Source organism: Bufo bufo, chromosome 4 (genome assembly GCF_905171765.1).
Source record: "Bufo bufo chromosome 4, aBufBuf1.1, whole genome shotgun sequence".
NCBI classification, from domain to species: Eukaryota; Metazoa; Chordata; class Amphibia; order Anura; family Bufonidae; genus Bufo; species Bufo bufo.
The window spans coordinates 51,683,758-51,708,064 of NC_053392.1; the positions used below are offsets into that span (position 1 = coordinate 51,683,758).

General features: G+C 40.7%; 1 protein-coding gene across 1 annotated transcript in view; it reads left to right on the forward strand.

Annotated features, from left to right (window-relative positions):
- The first annotated feature begins 203 nt into the window (after positions 1-203).
- Positions 204-24,307, forward strand: part of LOC120997228 (cysteine-rich venom protein kaouthin-2-like) — a 30,808-nt gene continuing 6,704 nt past the window's right edge. The window contains exons 1-6 of the mRNA XM_040427224.1: positions 204-458; positions 7,362-7,427; positions 13,211-13,333; positions 14,706-14,796; positions 16,594-16,739; positions 19,409-19,503. Coding sequence (XP_040283158.1) covers positions 7,368-7,427; positions 13,211-13,333; positions 14,706-14,796; positions 16,594-16,739; positions 19,409-19,503 — 515 coding nt within the window. The 5' untranslated portion in view covers positions 204-458; positions 7,362-7,367. The remainder of the gene's footprint in view (positions 459-7,361; positions 7,428-13,210; positions 13,334-14,705; positions 14,797-16,593; positions 16,740-19,408; positions 19,504-24,307) is intronic.

The following is a 24,307-nucleotide window of genomic DNA, read 5'->3' on the forward strand; positions in this document are numbered from 1 at the left end:
ACAACTCCTTTAAAATGGCAACAGACCATTACCTGTATCATTCTCAGTGCATTGCAAGCCATAAATCCCATTGTCTGCTATTGTTTATTTCCACCCGTCATGTGGCCCTGTGCCCAGATGTGGTCAGACAGTTTGGACAAGCAAGAGCGTCCCTGCATTCTTATGTTGCCATAAGCAAAGTGTCTCCATTTCTCAGAACAGAGGAAGTACTTCTATGGACAATCGACAATAGGGAAGTTTTAATATGTCATTCTAGTGCGATCCCTTCGGCATATTTGCTTAGCACTGATGTAATCTGTGTTATTATTGTCTCGTGGCTTTTTAAAATGATAATTGCTTCATCTGCTCGTGACAAATCACAGGAAGTATTTCATACGTGTCCCTAATAAATTGAGCGTTCAGAGGCAGAGACCTCACATCTCCTTCGTCAGGTCTGCAGAATCTCCTTCTAGAGACAGGTAAGAGTTCGGAAGTACTGTCGCCGGAAAGTCAATGCTACTTATTACATACTTATTTAGTATGTTTTCAATCATGCAGCATTTTCATTATTTATGTAACTCCACGTATTCTTCATTTTATTACATTGTGCATTTTGCTCTTTTTATCTGTATTTTCGTGATTATTGAAGTCAACTTTGAAAAAATTATATGGGATTGTAAATAATGTAAAATTGTAGGCTTGTAAATACTTTGGGAAATCCATTTCTTGTAGAAGAGTCTCCTGAAATTGAGCAGATTATAGTATCTTTTCATGATGGGACTTCTAGCATGTAGCAGATATGTGGGAAATCTGGTAGAACAGTAACTACCATATTGGTGATCATTGATGTCAATAGGCTGTCATTGACGACATGTTGGGTTCTCCAAGGTGATAGATGCTTTTTGTAGCTGCTTTCCCTTGAAGCTAATATTTTTTCTGAGTTTTTTCTGATTAACTCAGAATCCCCTAATGGGGTATTTGAACTTCTAAATCAGACAATCCCATTATGTGTAGTATAGAGTTATGTTTTCAGGTTTTTCTTATTTTCAGAATTGTCTTTGTACCATACAAATATCAAATAATTGCTTTTAAGTACAGTATTTAGAAACCATTGGGGGAAAAAATCTCTCTCATAGAACCCATGCCAACCTTTTTTTAAAATATTTTGAAACTAAGTAAGGCACAAGAACTTATAAATCATTGTATTGGCAGAATAGGGTGGCTCTACTAATCAATGGGGATGGGATGGTGCTCTATATCTCAGTGTGAACTCCACACACCAAAAGATTAATACAAAAAGATAGTTAAGAAAGATATGGCACTCATATATCCGGAAGACTGCTCAAACATTTAATTTTATTATATTCAAATATTCTGCAGGTCACAAATTACTAAAAATCATACATCTAAAATCAACGTACAAGATACGTAAATTGTACTAGAAATACACAATAAAACCATTAAAACGTCACTAAAATGACGATTATTATGTTAAAAGCTGAGGAATAGGGTATTCGTTGAACCTATGTGCCTAACAGCAAATGTAGTCAGGTCATCGAATAAAGGTGATGGATGTTCAGGCTGGGTGTCGATCAGACCATCACCATATATTTGATAACCACAAAAATTCAATAACCGCAATTCACAATATGCTCTGGTTAACAGATATAATAGTCATTCAAACCAGAATCTCGATTGGATGGTCACCAAATATTCGGCATTAATAATCGCCATTGAACATGTTGGAATGCATTTGTATAATTTTCCCAGATAACAGGACGTGGTTTCAGTTCGATTATTGGCTGTGAGTTACAAGTGTTGTATCGATCCAACACTATATATTTGGTCGGCTCACAAAGTCAATATTTCGTTATAGAAACACTTTATCAATTTCACAGATTAGCTTGAATAATTCGGGATTCCAGCTCTCTGGTGGCGTCCCACCTCTTTATGAGCTGTACTACTCCCTTACCTCCAAAGCGCAAAAAAGCCTTTCCTCTGGTCTCTGCTGTTTCAGCGTCCCTCGTGCTTAAATCCTGGGTTGCTCCAATTAAGGTGGGGTGGAACAGTGTGGTTCCAGGGAATTCTTTAGTAGGCATGGGACAATCTGTTCTCAGCCAGCAGATAAGAGAGAGGTGCAGGTCCTGGTGGTCTGTAGCGTACGCAGAAATGGTGGTATTAGAGGGTCTCCCAAATGGAAGAGATTTGGACCCTCTAATACCACCATTTCTGCGTACGCTACAGACCACCAGGACCTGCACCTCTCTCTTATCTGCTGGCTGAGAACAGATTGTCCCATGCCTACTAAAGAATTCCCTGGAACCACACTGTTCCACCCCACCTTAATTGGAGCAACCCAGGATTTAAGCACGAGGGACGCTGAAACAGCAGAGACCAGAGGAAAGGCTTTTTTGCGCTTTGGAGGTAAGGGAGTAGTACAGCTCATAAAGAGGTGGGACGCCACCAGAGAGCTGGAATCCCGAATTATTCAAGCTAATCTGTGAAATTGATAAAGTGTTTCTATAACGAAATATTGACTTTGTGAGCCGACCAAATATATAGTGTTGGATCGATACAACACTTGTAACTCACAGCCAATAATCGAACTGAAACCACGTCCTGTTATCTGGGAAAATTATACAAATGCATTCCAACATGTTCAATGGCGATTATTAATGCCGAATATTTGGTGGCCATCCAATCGAGATTCTGGTTTAAATGACTATTATATCTGTTAACCAGAGCATATTGTGAATTGCGGTATTGAATTTTTGTGGTTATCAAATATATGGTGATGGTCTGATCGACACCCAGCCTGAACGATCACCTTTATTCGATGACCTGACTACATTTGCTGTTAGGCACATAGGTTCAACTAATACCCTATTCCTCAGCTTTTAACATAATAATCGTCATTTTAGTGACGTTGTAATGGTTTTATTGTGTATTTCTAGTACAATTTACGTATCTTGTACATTGATTTTAGATGTATGATTTTTAGTAATTTGTGACCTGCAGAATATTTGAATATAATAAAATAAAATTTTTGAGCGGTCTTCCGGATATATGAGTGCCATATCTTTCTTAACTATCTTTTTATAAATCATTGTACCAGAGAAAAGGGGCTCTTAGGATTTTTTTGGAGGAGGTTTTTTAAATGAAACCAGAAGTAGATCCAACAGAAAAGAGAAGTTTAAAGGGAATCTGTCACCTATTTTGAGCATATAAAACTGTTAACATAGCAATGTGCAATAAAATACCTTCATTCCAGCATGGGTCTTCTTTCATTTATTCAACTTTTCATTTAGATGAAAAAGCGATTTTTCTGATATGTTAATTGAGCCTCAAGGTGCCCAGAGGGGCGTTATTCCTCTCCTCTAGTGCCCAGTAACGCCCACCTGCAGTGCCCAGCCCGCCTTTCTTCCAAGCCCTGCACGCCTTCTAAGAAATAAATTTACTCCCACATCCTTGCCGAACGGCGCCGCCCCCTCCACTACGTCATGTTATTTATTCACCCCACCATCCTTGCGTCCTCCTTTCTTGGCCTCCGAAATCCCGCGCAGCCGCAGTATACAATACTCCGGCTCCTGAGGCAACAGCGCTCTGATTACGTCACTGGGCTCGGCGCATGTCCAGTGACACTATTGAGGCTGTTGCCCTCAGGAGCAGGAGTATCGTACAGGCGCAGGCAGTCAGCGATACTGCGGCTGCGCGGGATTTCGGAGACAGATTCCCTTTAAGCCCTTGCTTTATATTCTCAATTCATTTTAAATCCATTTCTGGCTTCAGCTGAAATCTGCCTCCCCCCAAAAAAAAAACCTGTGTGGCCCTCCCCCTACTGTGTTGTTACACAGACACCATTCTAAAAATGTATTAAAACCTCAGAAATCATACTATACAATGGATTCAACGCTTTGAATTAATTAAATGTTAGAACTAAATCCAGACTCCTAAAATAATTTTATCCCCAGGCCAGATCCCTAAAATAATTCAGATCATAGAGCAGATCCCTAAATAAATTCAGACCACAAAGTCCATAAACTAATCAGAACCAAGAGCTGATCCCTAAATCAAATGATATCCCATATCAGACCTTTAAAATAGAGCCAAGGCTCTAGTAGACAGGCTTAGCGGTTGCAGTATAGAGGCAACAACAAGTTCTTTGGATCAAACAGTTCAGTGTTTTATTCACACTTTAGGCAAGTGACAAAACAAGCAGTCATAATCAAACAAAAAGTCACCTTGCGGTGTTGGTGGTAATTCACACCATGCGGCAATTCTGCCCCAAAGAGTCCTTGCTGATGGAAGCACCAACCTGTTTTCACGCCAAACAGGTAGCAAGCCTTCATCCAGACACAAGGCTCCCAGATCCCAACACAGAGACCTGGCTTCTGAGCCCAGCTGCCTATTTAAGGACAGCCAGGTGCTGCCAAAACCCGGACCGGGCATTTAAAATCCGATCCGGTATTTGACCTCACCTGGCTGTAAATCAGCCCAGCAGCACATGCTGGGAGGAAAATACCTGTTTTACCAGACCAAACATCTTACTGTGTCACACCCCATATCAGATCCCTTATACAAACTCCGACAAGACCACTAAAACATAGCCCCAACCTGTGGCTCCCCAACTATTATGAAATTAAAAAACACAGGGGGAATGGTCACAGATTAGAGACCACTGCATTAGGCGTATTTCATGTCAGTGTATTGATCAGTGTTGGGTATCAGTGATTGTGTAACACCCCAGAGTTGTGTTAGTACACTCCTCTACCCCACTACTATCTTCTAAGAGCCTTTATAATGTCATCAGATATAATTTACATTATGTCTTCCACAAATGTGCATACAAAACCATATTAAATGCAATTGTTCATGTAATTAGCCTGGTTACCAGTAGATGGCAGCAACACATTGGCAAGTACAAGTTACAGTTTAGTGTATCTAAGCTGGAATGGCGTATTCCAGCTTAGGTCCCCCTCTATGGAGAGGTGGGCTGGTCCCATATCCTGTAGCATGGGTTGAAAAGGAAGTTAGAGTTAGTGTAGGGGAAGGCTGTGTGTTAGTGTCCAGGAGAACCCCTTCTTAGGGAAGACAGCAAGGACCTAGTCTTGGTTGAGACTTAGCCATATACCCAGTCTGAGCACCTTCAGCTCTGCTGGATGGGGAAAGCAAAAACTACAGACAAACTCCAGAGTTCCAGGAAGAAAGCATCCCCTGAGAATCCATCTGTGAGATAAGTCCAGAGACCTAGGAGAAGCCTATTCCTCCTCAGCTAGTCTGTCCCTATACAGCAGAAGGTACCAGAAAAGTGCAGAAGCTAATCCTGCCACAGTCACAGAGCTACCAAGCAGATGTTTTATCCTGCAAGCTCCACATTTAAAGCAGAAGTACTCATTCCTGCCAATGATTGCCAAAACCTGCTGGGACCAAGAGACCAAAGCCGTATACTGCTGGGATGTAAGTTATTTCAAGTAAAGCAGCGTTTGAACTTTATCTAAAGGTCTGTACAACAATTATTCTGCCAAGTTTCTCTATTAATCCTACTATCACTACACTCAAATTTATTGCAAGTGAGCCAGGAGCCAGGATTCCGGCCATACCGAGGTAGGAGACACCGTGACACAACTGCCACAAAACTATAGAGACTAAATAGGCCATCACACCACTCTGGCATTCCTAATCTGGGAAGTGCGTTATAACACCTTGGAAGGGCCCTGGAATAGTAGCCTGCGCATGCTGCAATTGGCGGCACGACAAATACAGAATATTATCCACCTGACCCCGCTACTGCACTAAAAGTGGCATCAGCGAACCCGTTCCTGGTCACTGCAATTGTGGTACAATACCAGGAGCAGGAAAAGGACACATAACCTATGCAAATATTTCCCATATACCTTATCTCGGCGGAGGATCCACTCCTGGTTTTTCAAAACAAGCGCTGATCTAGAACAGTGATCAAAACACTGATGGGTGATTAAGGCCTTATACATGATGAATTATTTCATAGGTGGATTAAGCATCTCCACATCATGGTCCTAATGACCAGGTTTATTTTGTGAAATTAAAATTTGCGTCCAATAATTATATGGATGGAATCCACATTTATATTGGTGAGTGTGAGTGTTAAAGGGGTTATCCAGAAATTGCTAATGACGACATATTCTCAGGATCAAATTGGTGAGGGTGAAAGTCCTATCACCCCTGCCAATCAGCTGCTTCAGGAAGCCGTTTACCAGACGGGCTCCCGGCAGCTTACTAAGGGTACTTTCACACTAGCGGCAGGATGGATCCGACAGGCTGTTCGAATCCATCCTGCCGCTACTTCGCCATGCTGCCGGACCGTGGCTCCGTCCCCATTGACTATAATGGGTACTGGGGCGGAGCTCCGTCACAGCAGTTCGCAATGAGAGGCCGCCGGACTAAAAAGTCGGACATGCAGTACTTTTAGTCCGGCAGCCTTTCACCGTGCACTGCTGTGCTGTGCCAGAGCTCCGCCCCCATACCCATTATAGTCAATGGGGACGGAGCGGCGGTCTGGCGGCATGGCGAAATAGCGGCAGAATGGATTCGACAGGGTGAACAGCCTGTCAGATTCATCCTGCCGCTAGTGTGAAAGTAGCCTAAGCACAGTGCCGTACATTGTATGGCAGCTGTACTTCGTTTTGCAGTTCAGCCCCATTGACTTAAATGGGGCTGAGCTGCAATTTGGCCATGTGACCGATGTATGGTGACTTCATTTGGCCTAGGAAGAGAACACGGCTGATAGGCGGGTGTCCTGAGTGCTGGACCCCCACTGATCTGATATTGGTGACCTATCTTGAGGAAGGACCCATATTTCTCAGAGGTCTGAAACGCGTTGACTGTTTCATGTACACCTGTACGGATTTTAATACGCTGGAATAAAGATAATTCATTTTTCACCTGGAGAGAGCTGGATTTTTCTCTTTCTTATATTGGATTTCACCGCACCCAGGAGCGGCATCCGTGCACCTCAGGTGATTCTACTACTGCAGGTGAGAGCTGCCTTACGTTTTCTTCTATCTTGAGGATTGGGCATTGTAATAAATTACTGGATAACCCCTTTAAAAGAGTTTTTCAGTTGCCATATCAAGGAATTCTGTGTTAATAGAGTTGGGTATTAGGTTCAGAAGTATTAATTTGGAGGAGCTACAGGGAAACTGAATGCTTGCTGCCAAGTTTCCTCACATATTGCAGCTGACCCACTGGAGGTTCTAACACGAGAAACCTTTGTGTTCAGCTTATTGTCAAAGGATTTTCATAAGTGGAGAGGTTCTTTAAGATTTTTTTGGATTTTTTGTGAGTAAAATATGTTTAGAAGGTGAAGATAAATGATACCTAATAGACATAACTATCTATTACAGGAAGACATGTGGATTTCTACACTTTGCTTATCAGCCTTGCTTATGGTCCATGTGGTCCAGATTCAGGTATGTGCGCCTTACATATATATACAGGAATGTAGTTGCATTTTCTTTCTACTTTATTACATTTTCAGCAAGCCTGTAAGAGGGCAGCAGGAGAACGAGAGTGGTAGTGGTTGTGAGAATATGAGTAATGGTATTCATGGTGGTGGTCCTCACTATGGTTCTCCCAGGGCCATGCAGTGAAGGAAAGGGTGCACTCTGTCTTTTCCTTGGGCACACCCTGGTTTTGGGAACCATGCTGGTGTTATTTGGGGTGTAGGTGGGGTTTAAGGTGAAGGCCGAGGTGGAGAAGTATAATGCCTTGGCAATGCAGATGTTGGTTTATGCAATGAAGAGGCTGGTTTTAGAGATAACCAATGAACTGGTTTACTACCACCTTTAGCAGTTCACATGTACACCTGCTAGCAGAGATAGGCACAGTGACAGGATAATGACTACCGTCACTAGTGTTGAGCGAATTGAGCTTCGGATCATAGATCCAAAGTCAATTTGTTTAAAACTTCATTTTGTTGCTGTACAGAAATCCGTCTCTGTACAGCATTAAAAAGTATGGGCTCCGGCAAGGTCAAATTCATTATCACCAAAGTCTCGCAAGGTGAATAACTTCGACCATCAATTATATTGCTTGAAAACCATTTTAAAACTTGAATCCGAAGTTGGCTTCGGTACTGGCTGGTACATCGGTATGGAAGCTGACTTTGGATCCAAGTTTTAAAATGGTTTTCAAGTTTAAAAATCAAAGTCCGAAGTTATTCACTGAAGTCCCACAAGACTTTGGCGATACCGAATTTCCCTCACCAGAGCCCATATATTTGGATGCTGTACAGAGACGGATCTCCATACAGCATTAAAACAAAGTTTTGAACAAATTGACTTCAGATCGACTTTTGACCCAGAAGATCAAATATGATGGCAGAAGCCAAAACCATATTCACAAGTCCAATCCAGAAATTAAAAGCCAGAGAAGTCTACAATAATCACAATGAACAGTAGGGGGAGCCAGAGGACGAAAAAATTCACCGGCAGTGGTGCACTACAGCTGCTAGCCTTCATAGTGAAATAAAGGCAGCTCACGCTGGCGTGCCTGCACTCCGGGTGAAGCTGCCGCCCATGTGCTCTGCCGTTCTGGAGCCCCGGCATGCTGTCGGGTGGGTAATAATTCAATTAAGAATTATTAATTATGGTCATAAAAATTATTAACCATAAAAAAATTAAATTTATAAAATTTGTCATAAATTCTTAAAATCATGACCTGGTGAATTGTAGACAACCTAATTGATACAATTCACATCTGAGTCCGACTATTTCCTCAGATAAATAAGTTCTTTTTGACGTGAGATGACGTTAATGATAAAATGTAGTTTTGCATTATACAATAATACACAGGTATTATAAAAATATGCAGATTTATTGGTTACAAGATTATAAACATATAAATAAACACAATGATACATGCTAATGAATATATATAGCGTTAATATAAAGCATTACAAGCTTAACAATACATGTGAGTGGAAATAACTTGTCACATTATAACCAAGCTATTATTAGGTTAGGATATCAAAATAGGAACATAAGTTATATACATTACTTCTGTTCAGAGAAAACCTCATATCAAGATGGGCATGTCTAATCCTAGACATCATTATAGAATGCTAAATACATTCTGCCCCCCTAACCAACTACACATTACATGACTTCAAGATGGGCAAATCCATTCAAGGATATAACTTAGAAGAGACAACTGTATCCTTCCGCCCCATCCTAGACTATTTTCACATATATAACTTTGGTGAGACTATTAAGACAAATAACAGGGATCCAGGATTTTGCTAGACCATATCTTAAATGGGAAGGATTTGAAATAAGTCCTTCCGGTGGGAATCCATCACTTAGCTTGGCGAAGAATGTTCTATCAATATAATATATATATATATATATATGCATATATAAAAGCAATCATTTAATGCTTTGCTAGATTATGAGTCTAGATTCTTCTGCAGGTAGAATGAAGCCTCACAATATCCTAAGACTACATCTCAATATGGAGATGATCAATTAATTTATTCATTTATTTATTCGCCAATCTAGATGGTATAATTTCACCCACACTTATCAAATTAGTCTTAATAAAATGAAATATCATTTTCTGTGTCTCTTACCAAGTCCTAGTAGGAATCTTACTTCTGCTCCTAGGAAAGCTGGGTGGTCCATCATAGCACATCTCATTATGGCTTTCATCTTGATAGCCCTCAACTTCTCCTCTCCTTCCTTCTTTTCTCTCTCCCTTTTCCTTTCTCTTACTTTCTCTTTATGGCTTATGATCCCAAACTTATCAGTTAGACACACCTTCCTAGTTTGGGAACTTTCCAATCATTGTCGGATGGGCGTGACCATTGATAAAATGTGACATCATAACCCTACCCAGAATGCATTTTTGCTACTGTTGCAATGTCACCTACTGACACATAGGTGGCACTGCTGTATAAGCTATTTGCATCATAGTATAAAGGGTTAACTTATATAAGTTTGAATATACATTTTGACCTTAGAAGCTTTAATTCAAAGCCATAGGGATTAATTCTGACACTTGTAGCAATTAGAGACAGACCTCTAGGCGTCTCTTTTGAATGTTTCTCACACTTAATTTATGGATCGTAAATGGCTTGTTTTCTCACAGAGATATCAGTACCTCCTGTCATACCAAAGATGTGATTAATTGTTACAAAACACACATCTTCACAGACACTCTTCTAATGAGAAATATATACAATATACTGGATACATGTTGTCTTCGTAACATATAACAATATAATATAAGCAAATATATATATGTCCTACTGATTGTCTTATGCTAAGGACTAACTAAGGCTCAATAAATGAATACATACATATTATATATTTTGTTTCATTAATAAATGCCTAATTGTATAGGTAATGATCACCAGCTGCACAGAGCTCATCTTTATCTACCGTCGTAAATTTAAAAGTAAACAATGAGGCTTCTTCCCAGACTGGTACATTCATGAGTAGAATAACACTGAAGTAGAAACCTTTGTGTGACCTTAATTTGGCCTACTCAAGACATACAAAATTGCAACTATAGTTGAGCATGGCTCTTAAAGGCAATGAACATCCATTTTGACAATAATGAATTGGATATGAATGCATTTGCCTATGAAAAGGCGCAACAATGCTTCCTTATTGGCCCGGAGCTCCGATGTCAGCGGGGGCGGGGCTGAATTCCTGGTTCCCCGGGCAACCAGATGCTGCTGCCATATGGAGGCAGCAGCAGCCAGGGGAACCATGACACACAGTTCTTATGATACATGTTGCAGACGGCTTTTCTAAAGCTATATATAGGGTGTGTAGACAGTACAAAGTCCCCCTTCAGATAACGCATGTAATGTTACAAACTATGCTAAGGGTTGGAACCTTTCTCACTCTCTCTGCACCTGTATTTCTACAGTAATTTCAGTAGGGTGCAGTGCTCTAACAGATGGCCAGCCTGTCTCTTTTAAATGATAAGGGCTCTGAAGTTTATTACCCCAACCAACATGCAGGGAAGTCTATAGCAAAATTACATGCATTATGTTCTCTGACACATATTCAACACTATCCTTGTATGGCTACTAAACATCCTGTTATATCCAGCAGTTCTTTATCTCAGGGGCTGGCACTGTATTATACAGCAGTCACTCGGATTTATGATCTTCGCAGTTTTACCTCTTAAAAGCCGCAGTCAATAGTGACCACAATATCGGAACAATTAGACAGAGGAAGGGAAATCCCTCTGTCCTACGATAAATGCAATTACGGGGTGCAGAATATTTTGAATACTAGAATTTTCATTTTTTTTATTGTAGATTTGTTTGCTTCTATTTACTGAACATGATTATGTGGCGGCCATCTTGCCTGAGCTGCTGTTATCAGCATTGAGATATATACTTTACAACAGCCACTATGGGTCACAGACACAATGGTCAGGAGGGACCCCATGACCTTCTATGGGAGAGTATTTTAGGCATGCTCTGTGACCTGTGCAGAGGTCAGGAGGGAGCAGAAAAGCTGTGATATCACCTATTGTGAATGGTGGGTCCTGTGTTATCTATACAGATGCCTTATCAGTCATTGTAATTCTGTGATCATGAGAGGACTGCTCAAAGTGATCAGTGCAAAGCAACTAGTCTATGTGTCACGGGGTTCCGAAGGTGCACTAGGTCCCCCATCGCCTGCAGACCTGTTGCTTAGCTTTGGGAATGAGGATTTGTGCTTGACCTCATTCCCGGGCGGGCTTTGCTGGCTGGGTGCTCCCTGCTCCTAGTCGGCCTTGAGGGCCGAGCTGATCACTCGTGTGCTCTGACTGGTTGGCCTGTCGGTCATGTGACGCTGGCCACGTCACATGACCCTCACTCCCCACTATAAATACAGGCAGGCCTGCTGGCCACAGGTTGCCTGTTAATTTCTAGGTTCCTGGCTATTTGTTTGGACTACTGAATACTTACCTGTATCCTGGTTCCCTGACGATCCTCTGCCTGCTCCTCCTGTACTGCGCATCCATCCTGGTATTGTGACCTCGCTCCCACCTGACTACTCTCTTAGGACTCCTCTTGTACTTCGCTACTCTCCTGGTATTTGACCCCGGCTTCTCCTGACCATTCTTTGCTTAATCCGTTTGTACTGCGTAGCTCTCTTGGTTCTGACCCCGGTCCGTTCATGTTCCGTATTTTGTCTTGTCTGTCTTCCCTGCACATATCCTAAGTTAGGGACTGCCGTCCAGTTGTCCCCTGTCATCAGGACTCGTGAGGCAAGTAGGCAGGGCCAGGGGTGAGGGTGGAGCGCAGTGGTCACTACCCTTCCCCCTGTGTGTGTGTGGACGTGACCGTTACACTATGTCCTTAAGTGGTTAAATGATAAAAGTGTGACTGTCTATTCCCATCAAAATGGGAAGACCCTGTATATAGATTTTGGAAGCTTCTATCAAACTCAAATGGGTAGCAAACTGTAAGACAAGCTTGTCTGGGCAAAATAAAGAAAATTCCAGTGTTAAAAAAATAAATATTATAATGATTTGGAATTTCAGATTGTAGCAAAATAAAAATAAAAATGGAGTAGCTCAACAGGAGCTACATACATTTTAAAGGAGCTCCCTCTAGCTGTGGCTGCAGGTAGTAACCATTTATAAGAAGCAGGGGATTAAAGTTTCATATGAGACACTGGAGCTTTTTCAGTTTACAGATGGAGGGCTGAGAGGTACCTTAAAGCTCTGGTTGTTGCCCGATGGCTAAAGAGGTCTATCCACCCTTGATATTGACAAGTAAGCAGACGGGATATTATGCTGGAAAATGTCACTAACGCCATGGCTCAAGTCATATCTTGTTGACTTATTGTTGAGTGCTTGGCAAACCATCAAAGGAACTGGGTAGTGTTCTCACTTTACTTAGACGGAGAGTTTACGGAATCAGTTTTAGAAGAAGTCAATGACTAATGACACATGAGCTTAATCTTTTCTGATCCTCAGCCATAAATAATACAGCTGTGTATAACCTGTCAGATAGTAATTGCAACACTCATTTTTATAATCAAGGACTAACACGTGGCAAGCCGGTAAATTATAGGATTATAATTGGCAATTAAACAGCAATAATTTATAATTTGCCAATGAATATGCTGAGAAAGTCTCATGGAGTTTGAGTTTACTTCCTGTTTGTAGTTCTCATGCTCCCAACCTCTTCATATTGCTGGGCCCAGGAAGAATTTTAACTTCTATTTTTCTGCTTTTTCAGGTGGCGGCCAATCTATTGGCCGGTATATCCACTGATAGCCCCGACGTGCAGCAACGTATTGTTGACATCGTAAATGGATACAGAAGGGGTGTTACGCCGACTGCCCAAAACATGGTGCAAGTGGTAAGATTTGTCACTGGCATTGCGTGATTGTGTTGGGATGTACATATGGCCTCCCTCCATTCTCCTGCTTCCTGGTCCTAGTGCATGGAGAGTACATGTAAAAATTTAAAGTTTGCCATAGCCAACCATTAAACAATGTAGCAAACACAAGATGCAAAAGCACTATTCAAACATTGGATAAATGGATTAATTTTAAGGCACTTTTGACCAAAATCATTTGTGCCCATCCACCACAACAAGGTGGCCTCTTTTAGATGGGACTCTACTCTAAAATGATCCAGCTACAGTATATATTCCTCCAATTCAGTGCAGCCTTGGAAAGATGGGTCGTTTATGTGCAAGAGCAAAATGGGGCAGCCATACCTCCACATGCTTACTGACAAAACAAAAAAATAAAGTTAGGCAACACAGCAAATCCAATGAAAAAAATGCACAGATGAACGCAGCTTTGGTGCCAGAGTGGAGTTTTTTAGGTGTGTGTCCAGGTCAATGGAGCAGTAAAGAGGAGGCTTGTAAGGGGTTAATAGTCTTCAGCCCTTATAATTGTTTTTGGCCTTTGTGTGGAATATGTGGCTCCCCACTCTAGGATGGTAGAAGGAAAGTAGTTGGACACAGATGGAATGTTGCAACAAAAATATTTCCTGGCCTCAACTTTGTCAACAAGCTTGATGGTTATAACAGTTTTACAAGACAAAGAAGGCTTCTTGGTTACATTCTTACATGGGGCACCGAGCATATGCTTACAGAAGGTCTCATTGAGAGTATGTTTTTTAATAGTGGCAACAGTTGCAATAGAAGTCCTGTCTTTTTAAAAGGCAACAGTTTACTGTATCCCTTGGCTTGGGATGCCGCCAACTTCCCTGGACAATGACAATCTGGTTGGAGCCTCCTCAAGAGGACAGTGGTGAATATGACTAACTGCAGTATCTCCTTCCACCTGGTGCAGTCTTGTACAATGTAGACATTCTTAAACAGACATTCCCCTGTGCACACTCTATTCTCTTTCATGCAGTTGAGGTATCTATCTCATCAAGACACAAAGCATAGTTTTGTACCTAGTATTGCTCACAGTTGGTCAATTCAACAAGGCACACTTGGCAGCAGGCTTACAAGCTCTATCTGCTATCAGTATGCAGAGGCTTACATTTAGACCAGCGGTGGATACGCCAAAGGACTTAGTTAGAGGATTTTTACTGAAATTGTAAAAATTGTCAAGTATTGGTAAGTCAATTTGAGCAAATACAACATAATTACCAGACTTTGTCTAGAGATCTGAATTCCGATTTACTAATATTTGGTCAGTTTGTACTGTCAGATTTTATACTACAATAAAGTGCATTTTATGCCATTGCCTTTTTCTTCTTTTTTTAAGTCATGGAGCAAGGAAGCTGCAAAGACTGCCTTAAAGTGGGCCCAAACCTGTTCCTTCGATCACAGTGTTCCGTCGGAAAGAGAGATGGACGGTGACTATGACAATAATCTATGCACTAGAACTATTGAGCATCCATAAGGCATCTCCAGTAAAAAAAAAAAAAAAAAAAAAATATATATATATATATATATATATAATATATTACACCTGGTTTTAAAAATTTGAGAAAGTGCAAATGTTTAACCACCTAATATACAAGATGAGTAATGCTTAATTTCACAATATGAAAGGTTAGAAAATAGAAATTAGTGAATTAAATTTACTTAGAGATTTGCTAGAAAATCCGGTTTCCTATTTATCCAGATTTTTGGTCCAAAATAAAAAATAACTATTACCTACCCGTTAAATCACTTGCAGCTCCACTGCCACAGTTTCAATGGTCCATCCCCTCCAGTCCTACAGCAATAATGTCTTGTACAGCAATCATGTGACCACTGCAGCCAGTCACTGACCTCAGGGGTCATGTGCCATACCTGCAAGCATCACTGCTGAGGCTAGTAACTAGATGCAGCATTCACATGAATGACGTATACGAGGTCATCGCGATGTAGGAGCTGCAAGAACCACCTAAGGGGAATTTAAAGGGTAAGTAATGACCGTGTTTTTTTTTTTTTTTATTATTATTTCCTGCTTGACAAACATTTCTGAAAACATCCTGGAAAGTGCCTTTATAGAAAGTGGTATTCAAGATAAGCAACAGGGGTAATGTTCTTCAAACAGACAAGATTTTCCATTAAGAAGCTATAGATTGGGCTTAACTGCCCTTTGGTTTCTTTTTTATATGTGACACCTTACATTAGGTGATTTTCGCTTATGAACTTGTCACTTGTATTGTTGTATGCCTTACTTATTGGAAAATGTACAATGCTATGGAAAAATTTAAAACAATAAAAATTTTCAATATAAAAAAAAAAAGAAGCTATAGATTACCCAGCAGGTTCTGCATGGGTGGGGCCTTCATTGTGATTGGTAGGAAGTACCACTTTCTTTTCCGTCCTGCATAACCGAAACCAGACAGATCTGTTCTGCTGGCCCACAGACCTCACAGATCAAAGCAAAATGCCTCTAAAGGTTTCCATTTTGAATTCTGTTTTATGAATTCCATTATTTTCCGTTATAACGGAATGCAATAACGGAATTCATAACGCCGATCTTAACCCGCCATTATTGGTATTGCGTTTACATATCTTAGTTTATGGCTGATGTAGGAATATGTAAATGTAGGATAACATAAATAAACCTGATGCAGAATAAGTCTTCCTGCACTCTCCCTTCACTCTCCCTCTCCAATATTCTTCTATTAACACTGTTCTTAGCTCATGTCTCTCTCTAAGCTCAGCTCACAGGACAATGACGGAGACCACGCGGGATGAGGGTTTTATAGGCCTGTGACATCACAGGGGATGGCTATCTGTGGATCTGATGGCTGCCCAGCATTATGAGTGATCTTGCGTTCCCGGTCTTGTCTCCTCTACACTTAGTTTTGCTTTCTAACACATGCAGCCTCCATTTTAGGAAAACCTGATTTGTTATCAAGAACACTAGTTTTAAGCACTTACATTTCACCATCACATATACAGTATCTGCTGCCAATAGTGCCATGTAGTGCTACACAGTAGAAAATAATACATTACCAGATAATTTCATAGTCTATAGGTAAATTCATAACAGGGTTCTAGGGAAGAAACCTAGAATGGGATGAGTGTGGGCTTTGGGGTGCGGGGTCCCTAATTAATGGAGGCTTTAGCCTCTACGGAATTGTCTCTTTTGCCCATGTTACAGTCCAGAAATCCCAATGGTAAACATTATATTATCCACTATCCTCTAGAATGCGGCTGTGGAGAAAACCTTTACATGTCCTCAGACCCAGACAGCTGGGAGAAAGCATTTAAAGCACTCTATGACGAAGTAAATAATTTTGTGTTTGGAAAAGGACAAAAGAAAGAGGGCGACGTCATTGGACACTACACCCAGGTACCATGGATTTTCCTATATCTATTTTCTTATCTGTAGAAAACTAATCACAGTGTTGTTCTTAAACTGCAAATTTGGGGATCTTTTGGAATTTCCACACTTGAAATGGCTGAGAACATGGAGCCAAAGATGATAACTATTGTACTAGACTGAAATCATCTAGTCACAATTTACAATGTTCAACTGTTTAGTGTGAAAAATCACCCTTTCATTTAGCTAGCAGCACATAGCCTAGTTTCCAGTGGTGGCATAACATTGAGATCTACTAGTCCCAGATCTGAGGTCTACAGTACCTGTAGATTACCATCTACTGTATCGCCACCACTGGTGTAAGCTCATTTCTGACCACAATAGGTCTGAAAACCTGACAGTATGTAAAATGGGGTATCTCAGCAGGGTCATTCTAAGCTTAGACAGTCATACATTCCATCTCTTCTTCTGCCACCCAGAAGACTCTCATTCCTTGAAACAATCCTAGCACCACATAGACAGTGATGCCACAGGGTGCCACGACCTGACAATTCTCTGCCAAAAATGTGATCCACTTAAATGGATCTTCTTATGAGACATTTATGGCGATTTGATAAGATATGTTTTAAATGTCCAAAAGCTGTTGGACCGGTCTCTGGGATCTGTTCCTATCTCAAGAAAGGGGTGCACACCACACATGCGCTATGTCCTGTCCATTTACTGTTATTGGATAGCCAAATCAGTGCTTGTGCTCCAGTAACTTCATGGCCCCATTCTTGACTGTCAGACATTTATGGCATACACTATCAATATGCGATAAATGTTCCATATAGAAACACCCCTTTTAAAGGAACCAGACTGGAGAGCCACTGTGAGAGTGACTTCCACTTTGGAAGACTCAGGCTGTCCTTGTATTAGATGGACAGACATTCATCTGAATTGTTATCATTAGATAAATGATAAATGATAATCAAGATAAATTCGATAAGTCTAGAAGCCGAATTTCCTCGTGCTTCGTGTTAGCGAATCGATTTAACCTGAAATAGTGTAAAAAACAAAAAAATATTATATCACTTACCTCCTCCATTTGCTCGAGACGGGCCGCCAGCCACCATCTTGATTGAGATCTTGGCCGAAATCCCGTGCGTGGAGACCGTGCAATATTGTGCTCCAGATCTTCAAGCAAGATGGCGGCTGCGGCCCGTTGCGAGCAAATGGAGGCAGTAAGTTTGACTTAATTTTTTTTAATGTTAATTTCACACTGTTTTTACACTCAGATGCCGCGATCGTGTATGAAAGCGGCATATGAGGGGTACAATGACGGGAGGTGGCGCTATCGCAGCTCCCTGTCATTGCAGCCGCTACTTACAAAAAAAGTAATTAGTCACAAAGCAAATTTTTTTTTTAAATTCGGCGAAATCAGCGGAATTGACCTTTTCATAAATTCGCTCATCTCTAGTTATCATACAGTATTATCTACATTTTCTGGCAGCTGCCACCTTAGGGGAAATGTCTCTAAAATAAAAAATAAAAAATTATAGATGATGATGACAATGATGATAGTATTTTTAGTTGTGATAATAATAGCGATAATTATGATGAAAATGATGATAATTTGGATGATGAAAAAATGTTGATGAGCGTAATGATGATGTTGATAGAGATGGTGAATAGTGGGAATGATGAGGATGGTGTTGAAGATTATGATAAACGTTGATGAAGATGCTGAAAATGAAGATCATAATAACAAAAAAGGTCAATGGATTATGATGACAGTGATGGTGATGGAGCTGATTGTTAGGTAGGCAGTTTACGTCCACCACTGCCATGCTACTCACCGTGGTACCCGGTGTTCTTCTGCAAACTGCTGTCTCCATTGCTCCAGTCTCTGTTCCCTTAGGGCACGTGGCCATCTGTGACCTCTTAAAGGGCCAATGGCTGAAGGCCCCTAGGTATATACGGCACCCTCTTCAGGCAGAGGTTGTCTGAACTTTAACATTTCCTGTGACCAGCAAAGGTGTTTTGAAGAGTCTCTGTGTACAAATAATGCAGTAGATGTCACCTACAGTCCTAATGTAACACCACAGATAAACACAGTGATAGCTCTCTGACTGCAAACCATGTATAATAACAAGATATATTATGTTACTTGCAGTCCTATGTAACACCACATACAACAGACCTCCCACTCTTCCAGTGAGAAACAGCAGTGTGGCAAGAGGGAGGAGGTGGGAGTGTAGTTGAGAGCGGGCCTGGAGGGGAGCAGTCTAGAAACTAGAGGGTACACTGCAGGGCCCCAAAAGTCCCTATTTGGATCAGCCATAGATCATGAGGGTAAGTCATTAATATTCTACTCCCTGAAAACCCCTTTAAATAGAAAAAATAAGAAAATGTAAAAAGAAAAGTTTAGTTTTTTTCATTTTTTTCCAGGTACTGTATAAAATATGAAAACTAAAAAATACTAAAATAAAAATGGCATGAAAATAGAACCCCAATAGAAATCAACAGAAAAGAAAAAAAGGTGTCTGGTCATGAATGGAGAGGAATGGTGTGGTGCTCATCTGGTCAATAAGGGGTTTGGTTTTTATTCTAGGGGTGAATATCACTCACTATGTATTTGATGCTCGCTTGTGTTAAAGTGTCTCTGCTAGATTCTCACTATCTATAAATGCCGCTTACAAATGTAAATCCTTTTTCAGCTTGTCTTGTACAATTCCCACATGATCGGATGTGCAGTTGCTCCATGTGCTAACAGTAATACAATTTACTTCTTCGTGTGCCATCACTGCCCACCGTGAGTAGCAATCATAATTATGTAATTAATATATATATATATTGTAGGGATTGCTCGGTAGGCAGGGTAAGCGGATGCAATACAGAGGCAAAACCACGGTTGAAAAGCAAAAGTCAGTGTTTTATTCACACAAAAAAAGGCAGAAAAAAACTCACAATACTTGGCAGGGCCCTGGTGTTAATTCACAATGCAAAAGTCCACAAGAACTCAAAGACACACGTCACCTGGCAGTCCACAGCAGGCTTTAGGGCGCCTGGCTTTCAGCTGGCAGCTCTCATGCGGTCTCTCAGCCTTGCAGTATGCAGAACTCCTCAGATCCAAACAAAGAGCAGCCACTATCAACTGGAGGTCCATTCCACCCCCAACTGAGATGCTGGCTGGGTTTTTAAACCCCAGCCCAAAACCTGGCCTGGAACGTGGGGAACAGCCACCCACCCTGCTCTTTGGCTGCTCCCAATAAGAACCGGCCCAGATTGGCTTTACAGCCACACTAAGTAAAACAGTGTCAGCGAGCACTAGCTGCGGCTGACACAAAATTACCGGTTCTTATCTCACCGAGACGCATACCTTCCGTCAATGACGGACCCCTGCGCCTTCCTACAATATATATATAAATATACACATATACACAGGTAAAATGCATCTAAAATGTCTTCAGAACATTTCATTTTTTCACATTATATGTTGCAGCCTTGTGCTACAATTAAAAAAAATATAGTTTTGCCTAATCGATCTGCTCTCAATACCCCTTAATGATAAAAAAAAAATTGTGTTTGTCTCTGCATTTCTGCAGTCATCATTATTTTTTTTTTTTCTCCAAGAGCATTAAGGTTATATATATACAGTGGATATGTCAGGTTTCTGTGATGTAAAAAAAATTAGACAAAGATAAATCATTTCAGAACTGTTTCCACCTTTAATGTGACCTATAAACTGTACTCAATTGAAAAACAAACTGAAATCTTTTTGGTAGAGGGAAAAAAAAATATAAAAATAAAATAATATGGTTGCATAAATATGCATAAATGTGCACACCCTTAAACTAATACTTTGTTGAAGCACCTTTTGATTTTATTACAGCACTCAGTCTTTTTGGGTATGAGTCTATCAGCATGGCACATTTTGACTTGGAAAGATTTGCCCACTCTTCTTTTCAAAAACACTCCAAATCTGTCAGATTGCGAGGGCATCTCCTATGCACAGCCCTCTTCAGATCACCCAACAGATTTTCAATCGGATTCAGGTCTGGGCTCTGGCTGGGCCATTCTAAAACTTTAATCTTCTTCTGGTGAAGCCATTCCTTTGTTGATTTGGATGTATGCTTTGGGTCGTTGTCATGCTGAAAGATGAAGTTCCTCTTCATGTTCAGCTTTCTAGCAGAAGCCTGAAGGTTTTGTGCCAATATTGACTGGTATTTGGAACTGTTCATAATTCCCTCTAGCTTAACTAAGGCCCCAGTTCTAGCTGAAGAAAAACAGCCCCAAAGCATGATGCTGCCACCACCATGCTTTACTGTGGGTATGGTGTTCTTTTGGTGATCTGCAGTGTTGTTTTTGCGTATTATGGCCAAAAAGTTCAACCTTGGTTTCATCAGACCATAACACCCTTTTCCCACATGCTTTTGGGAGACTTCAGATGTGTTTTTGCAAAATGTAGCCTGGCTTGGATGTTCTTCTTCGTAAGAAAAGGCTTTGGTCTTGCCACTCTACCCCATAGCCCAGACATATGAAGAATACGGGAGATTGTTGTCACATGTACCACATAGCCAGTACTTGCTAGATATTCCTGCAGCTCATTTAATGTTGCTGTAGGCCACTTGGTAGCCTCCCAAACCAGTTTTCTTCTCGTCTTTTCATAAATTTTGGAGGGGCGTCCAGTTCTTGGTAATGTCATTGTTGTGCCATAGTTTCTCCATTTGATGATGACTGTCTTCACTGTGTTCCATGGAATATCTAATGCCTTGGAACTTCTTTTGTACCCTTCTCCTGACTGATACCTTTTAATAATGGGATCCCTCTGATGTTTTGGAAGCTCTCTGTGGACCATGGCTTTTGCTATGGGATGCGACTAGGAAAATTCCAGGAAAGACCAACTAGAGCAGCTGAAATTTTTTGGGGTTAATCAGAGGCACTTTAAATGATGGCAGGTGTATGCCGACTCCTATTTAACATGATTTTGAATGTGATTGCTTAATTCTGAACACAGCTACATCCACAGTTATAAGAGCGTGTGCACACTTAAGCAACCACATAATTTTTTTTTATAATTTTTTTTTCTTCCCTCCACCTAAAAGATTTCAGTTTGTTTTTCAATTGAGTGGTACAGTTTATAGGTCACATTAAAGGTGGAAAAAGTTCTGAAATGATTTATCTTTGTCTCGTTTTTTTACATTACAGAAACCTGATATTTTAACAGGGGTGTGTAGACTTTTTATATCCACTGTATATACAGTATATACAGTCTGGTCCATAAATATTGGGACATCCACACAATTCTAAAAATTTTGGCTCTATACACCACCACAATGGATTTGGAATGAAACTAACAAGATGTGCTTTAACTGCAGACTGTCAGCTTTAATTTGAGGGTATTTACATCCAAATCAGGTGAACGGTGCAGGAATTACAACAGTTTGCATATGTGCTTCCCACTTGTTAAGGGACAAAAAGTAATGGGACAGAATAATAATCATAAATCAAACTTTCACTTTTTAATACTTGGTTGCAAATCCTTTGCAGTCAATTACAGCCTGAAGTCTGGAACGCATAGACATCGCCAGACGCTGGGTTTCATCCCTGGTGATGCTCTGCCAGGCCTCTACTGCAACTGTATTTAGTTCCTGCTTGTTCTTGGGGTATTTTCCCTTCAGTTTTGTCTTCAGCAAGTGAAATGCATGCTCAATCGGATTCAGGTCAGGTGATTGACTTGGCCATGGCATAACATTCCACTTCTTTCCCTTAAAAATTGTTTGGTTGCTTTTGCAGTATGCTTTGGGTCATTGTCCATCTGCACTGTGAAGTGCTGTCCAATGAGTTCTGAAGCATTTGGCTGAATATGAGCAGATAATATTGCCCAAAACCCTTCAGAATCCATCCTGCTGCTTTTGTCAGCAGTCACATCATCAATAAATACAAGAGAACCAGATCCATTGGCAGCCATACATGCAAAAAAAACATGACACTACCACCACCATGTTTAACTGATGAGGTGGTATGCTTAGGACCATGAGCAGTTCCTTTCCTTCTCTATACTCTTCTCTTCCCATCACTGTGGTACAAGTTGATTTTGGTCTCATCTGTCCATAGGATGTTGTTCCAGAACTATAAAGGCCTTTTTAGATGTCGTTTGGCAAACTCTAATCTGGCCTTCTTGTTTTTGAGGCTCACCAATGGTTTACATCTTGTGGTGAACCCTCTGTATTCACTCTGGTGAAGTCTTCTCTTGATTGTTGACTTTGACACACATACACCTACCTCCTGGAGAGTGTTTTTGATCTGGCCAACTGTTATGAAGGGTGTTTTCTTCACCAGGGAAATAATTCTTCAGTCATCCACCACAGTTGTTTTCCGTGGTCTTCCGGGTCTTTTGATGTTGCTGAGCTCATCGGTGCGTTCCTTCTTTTTTAAGAATGTTCCAAACAGTTGTTTTGGCCATGCCTAATGTTTTTGCTATCTCTCTGATGGGTTTGTTTTGATTTTTCAGCCTAATGATGTCTTGCTACACTGATAGTGACAGCTCTTTGGATCTCATCTTGAGAGTTGACAGCAACAGATTCCATATGCAAATAGCACACTTGAAATTAACTCTGGACCTTTTATCTGTTCATTGTAATTGGGATAATGAGGGAATAACACACACCAGATCCCTTAACAAGTGGGAGGCACATATGCAAACTGTTGTAATTCCTACACCGTTCACCTGATTCGGATGTAAATACCCTCAAATTAAAGCTGACAGTCTGCTGTTAAAGCACATCTTGTTTGTTTCATTTCAAATCCATTGTGGTGGTGTATAGAGCCAAAAATGTTAGAATTGTGTCGATGTCCCAATATTTATAGTCCTGTCTGTATATATATACCCCTACCTGAGAAATAAAGAAAAGAAAAGCCAATTTTTTAATTATTATTTTATGTTTACGCCGTTTACGTTTTAAATAAAATAAACTAATAATCAAATTCTTTATTTTATTACAGACATGTAGATATCTCGTATGCATTTTTATTTCTTTTTTATTTAATGTTTAAAATAACTAAATAATGGTGATATTTTGGGGGAGGAGGGGGCTTTTTTATTTATTGGTTATTACATTACATATAACATTTTTAAAACCCATTATAGGATTACCATTTAGAGCATTATTTCCCAATTGTATTTGCATATTCCTGTATACTCCGTGTCTGTATGAAGTGTTCTCTAACAGCAGGTTTACAGTGCAGACAGCCCTGGGGTACTTTATAGGACCTCAGGATTGACTGTGCATTCCTTCCCAAGCTTCGATTGGGTTACTGGGAAACCCAGTAACCCGACCACAGGAGGAGTGCCATTTGATCACATTGCAGTACAGACAGTGGTATAATCAAACGTTTGTCCTCCGAGGTTGGAACTTCTTCTGACCCTGGCTGTAATGAGAAAGCATACTCTTACTAGCATTCAGTTCTTAGAGTGGAAGCACTCCGACAGCACATATATATATATATAAGGGATCGTTCTCTCAAGCAGGGCAGCGATGACAGATTCCACCTCAGACAACGGGGTTAAAGTCCAAATGGTGCTTTATTTTGGCACTTCAGTAATACAGATGATC